At 44.4% G+C, this 4,430-nt stretch overlaps 2 protein-coding genes across 3 annotated transcripts in view; one reads left to right on the forward strand and one right to left on the reverse strand.

Moving 5' to 3' along the window:
- LOC103733126 (histone H2B type 1-A) overlaps positions 1-4,430 on the reverse strand; it is a 352,787-nt gene that overhangs the window by 279,404 nt on the left and 68,953 nt on the right. The gene's annotated exons all lie outside the window — the stretch shown is intronic.
- Positions 1-4,430, forward strand: part of Slc17a1 (solute carrier family 17 member 1) — a 38,736-nt gene that overhangs the window by 14,628 nt on the left and 19,678 nt on the right. Inside the window, exons 7-10 of the mRNA XM_008831891.2 lie at positions 1,714-1,832; positions 1,933-2,094; positions 3,317-3,449; positions 3,552-3,699. Coding sequence (XP_008830113.1) covers positions 1,714-1,832; positions 1,933-2,094; positions 3,317-3,449; positions 3,552-3,699 — 562 coding nt within the window. The remainder of the gene's footprint in view (positions 1-1,713; positions 1,833-1,932; positions 2,095-3,316; positions 3,450-3,551; positions 3,700-4,430) is intronic.

The raw sequence follows: 4,430 nt of genomic DNA on the forward strand, positions 1-4,430 counted from the left end.
ATATACATGTTAAGTCCTATCCAGTCAAGCATTTGTACCAGATGTCCTTTGTGTGCAAATTCATCCACTGGAGTCTAGTTGGCCTGTCTAGATCTTGGTATGACCTACTGTGAAACTTTGTATTTTTTAAAAAATATTTTTATTTATTATTTTTATTTTATGCGTATGAGTGTATTGTCTGCATGTATGTGAGTGCACCCGTGTTGTGCTTTGGATTCCCCTGGAACTGGATAAGGATGGTTCGTAGCCGCCATGTGGGTGCTGTTTCTTTTAATCAGCCTCTTCCTAAGCATCCCTTTAACCCCTGGACTCTAACTTCCCATCTGCTCTCTGCTTCAGTGAGTTCAATCTATTTTTTTTTTTGTGTCTGTGAGGTGTTTTCTTGATTGTTGTGTGATGCAGGAGGACCCAGTCCACTGTGGGTGGTGCCACCTCTGGTAAGATTGTTCTGTATTATATAAGAACTCAAGCGGAGCACGGGGGTTGGTGGGGGGCAAGCCAGTAAGCAACATTCCTCCAAGGCCTGTGCTCCAGCTCCTGCCTCCAGGTTCCTGACCTGAGTTCTTACCTTGGGCTCCCTGATGAACTGTGACCTGGGAGATGTAAGCCAAATAAACCCTTTCTTCCTCAAGTGGGTATTGGTCAGAGTATTTGTCACAGCAATGGAGAACAGACTAGAACAGAAATCTACAACCAGGAAATAGCTGACAGGAAGTGGGGCCAGGCTATCAGACCTCCAGGTGCCCCAGTGACTAACTTCCTCCCAACAAGATTCCATTTCCTAAAGCTTCCACAGCCTTTCAGAGCTTCGCCACCAGCTGGAGGCAAAGTGTTCAAAAACATTTCACATTCAAACCAGTGTCCAAAGTCATATGTAAGGTAGACGCGGGATTTATTTAGTTTAGCAAGTGATTTTTTATTTATTTAAAGACAGACGGGAGATGGTGTGGAATTACAGAGGCATAATTTGAGGGTAGAGTACAAGACCCACCATCATCCCTAGGCTCAAAGGGAGCAAGTGAGGAAGCAGCTGTCAGAGCACATTAGGAAGTCCTCCAGACCGGCCCCTGTCTAGTCACAAAGGAACAATCGTAATCCAGGAGAGAAATGTGTAGTGTTTAACAGGATAGCCTAGTCTTCCTAATGCTCTCCCTCTCGTCCCTTCCCAGGCTCCCTATTGACCGAGTTCAACGGGAAAGCAGAGGACTGGGGGCCTTTTGATGCTTATCATCAAAATAGCCATTCATGGCCAAAGGAGGGTGAGGGGGGCAGAGTGGGTCAGAGGAGCACAAGAAAATACTCAGTTCCCATAGTGAGCAAAAGGCAGAGTCACGATGAGGAAATAGTGCCCCTCACAAGCCCCTGAATTCATCCTCAGCAGCAAGCAACGATTGCAAGTGGATGGTTGTCTAGCTCTGTGCCAGCGCAGCATGTCATGCTTTTGATGTAGAACCCATTCCAAATCTGCAAAGATAAGAGCGGCCCAGGTAAGCAGAGGGACTCTGCATCAGAACAACAGGAAGGACTCAATTGTCTGCAGCAACAATTATAACAGTTACAGCTGTGGTCACAAAGAAGACTGTCAGTAATGTTCGCCTTGCCACAGTTTCAGAAAGGAAAGGAAATATGTAGATCCTCAGGCTGATGCTCTGACATGTACCTGCTCCAAGCAACAGGTAGAAACTTCCCTTGTATCTTGTGATTCTCTGCTAGGTGCTTTGGGCTGTGTTCTGAGTCTTTCCTGGTTCGTTCTGTTTTATGATGACCCCAAGGACCACCCATATATGAGCATCATTGAGAAAGAGCACATCACATCTTCCCTCACCCAGCAGGTAGAGCACAGGCCTCATGTGTGCATCTCCTAGATTCTGCACCAGATGAAACAAGTTCCAGCTGGTCCTCCTTCTCAACCATCCCGGGTTGCATTTCCAGGTCGGCTCACGCAGGCAGTCTCTGCCAATCAGAGCTATGCTCACGTCTCTTCCGCTCTGGGCTATCATTCTCAATTGCTCTGCTTTCATATGGTCCAACACCCTGCTGGTTACATACAGTCCAATGTTTATCAGCTCTGTGCTTCATGTCAACGTGAGAGAGGTAAGTGCACCATATGCTCTCGTTTTCACCTTTCATGACCACAGTCCCTGCCTGCCTTCCTACCCTGCTTAGCTAGTGTTCTCCATGCAGAGGCACATAGTTTCCTATACGTGAACTCTGCCCACTAAAAGGTTGTTTTTATAAATAGTGCCTAGAACTCCATAATGTATGTGTATCCATGTTCCCACAACTGCTCTATCTCCTGCCCTTGCATGAGCGCTTTTGCATGTTACTAAAGACTTGTTACAAGCCTGGTATGGTGGTTACATGCCTCTGATCTCAGCACTTAGGGACCAAGGCAGGCCAGTTACTGTAAGTTTGAAGCCAACCTGGGCTACATGTGAGATTCTGTCCTTCAAAACCCAAAGAATCACAACAACAAACAACAACTAAAAGACTTGGCCACACCGTCCCCGGTGGGGAATGGAGTCCCTGCCACTGAGCCCAGCTCTCACCAACCCTCTCTTTTGGAATAAGATCATGAGGCCTGGACCATGACTCCATGAATTGGGTCTTGCTCTGAAAGAACTCCAATATCTTATCTGATACTGAGAATCAATAATGCTTGGAAACGCCTGTCATTTGATACCAAAGTAACCAGAACAGACTCCCTTAGTAATGGAGCCTGAGCTCATGACTTTGGCGCCTCCCGTAGTATACTAGCACCTTGGGGTTAGGAGCCAGCGCGGCCTTGAGTTCATCTGAACTCTTACTGATTCAGTTTCATCTTAGATGAAAACAAGGGTCCTTGTGAGAATTAATCATGGCCGGTTAGAACCAACACCATGTGAATGTCACCGACTGTTAGCATCAGATGTACCATTTTGCTCAGGGATGACACCATCTTCTCTTGTATCCAGTGTTTTCAGGTCCTATGAAATTAAACACAAAAATACTAGAGAAGATTATGACAATTATTACCAACCACAGAACTATTTTTCTCTCTACATTGGACCATGTGACACCAGACAAGACCAGTTATGGTTTTGTATGTTGTTTTTTTAATATATAAAAAGACACATTTTTATTTATTTGTTTATTTACTTATTTATTTATTTATTTATATTTATTTGACTGGGAGTTGAAGCCAGCACCTTGTACATGCCAGGCAAAGGCTTTACCACTAGGTAAAAAGTCCACATGAGTTCCTGAAGTTCGGTGAAAAAGTGACTGTCCGGTGCTGCTTGGTCATCAGATGCTCTCATAGCTTTTTCCTCCTCAGAATGGGCTGCTGTCCAGCCTGCCCTATTTGTTTGCCTACATCTGTGGTAACCTAGCAGGCCAGATGTCCGACTTCTTCCTGACCAGGAAGATTTTCAGCATAGCCACCGTCCGGAAGATCTTCACTGCACTTGGTAAGGTACAGGCAGGACATGCAAATTCGAGGGGACCGTTCAGCCCCTCGTTCAGGAAGCACCCGGTGCTAACTCTAGCCTGTGGCCTGCTTCTGTCCCCAGGCGCTCTCTGTCCTGTGGCCTTCAGCATGTGCCTGCTCTACCTCAGCTTCAACTTCTACAGCACTGTGATTTTCCTGACACTTGCAAATTCAACGCTCAGCTTCTCTCTCGCTGGGACCATCATAAATGCCTTGGATATTGCTCCCAGGTAAGGTTTCCTTAAAACGCATGTACTTACACAATGTTAGATAAAATTGCATGTACTTGTTGTGTACAGCATGACATTTTATGGCTGCGTCATGGAATGGTTAAAGGGAGCTGAATAACATGCATACCTCATATACTTTTTCGTAGTTTCTAATGACAGTACTTAAAAATCTACCGTACAGTTTTCAAGAAGATAGCACATTGCTCTTAGCTGAAATCACCATGTACGATAGATCTCTTCAACTCACTCCTTCCAACTAAAACCTTGTATCTTTTTAAAACTTTTTCTTTATTATTTTTATTTTATGTGTTTATACATAAAATATTGCCTGCACGTAAGTGCACCCGTGTTGTACAGTGCCCACGGAGGACAGAAGAGGCTGTCAGATCCCCTGGAACTGGAGTTACTGACAGTTGTTAGCTGCCATGTGGGTGCAGGGATTCGAACCCGGGTCTTCTGCAAGAACAGTGTTCTTAACAGCTGAGACATCTCTCCAGCCCAAACTTTGTATCTTTTATTTTTTTAATTTTTTTAATTTAATAACCACATGATTGGAAGAAGCGTTTCATTACAGCTTTAACATATTCAGTAACACATTCCAGAGCAAGGATACCTCTCTTTCAAAAGTGGCTGTAAATTTTTAGGTGCACAGTTGAATTAATACTGTTATACAGTATTGCACTCAGTATAAATCCTGTAAGACATAAAATTGAATGAGTTTTTACCCTTTA

The sequence above is a fragment of the Nannospalax galili genome, unplaced genomic scaffold, assembly GCF_000622305.1.
Source record: "Nannospalax galili isolate Female #2095 unplaced genomic scaffold, S.galili_v1.0 scaffold456, whole genome shotgun sequence".
Classification (NCBI taxonomy): Eukaryota; Metazoa; Chordata; class Mammalia; order Rodentia; family Spalacidae; genus Nannospalax; species Nannospalax galili.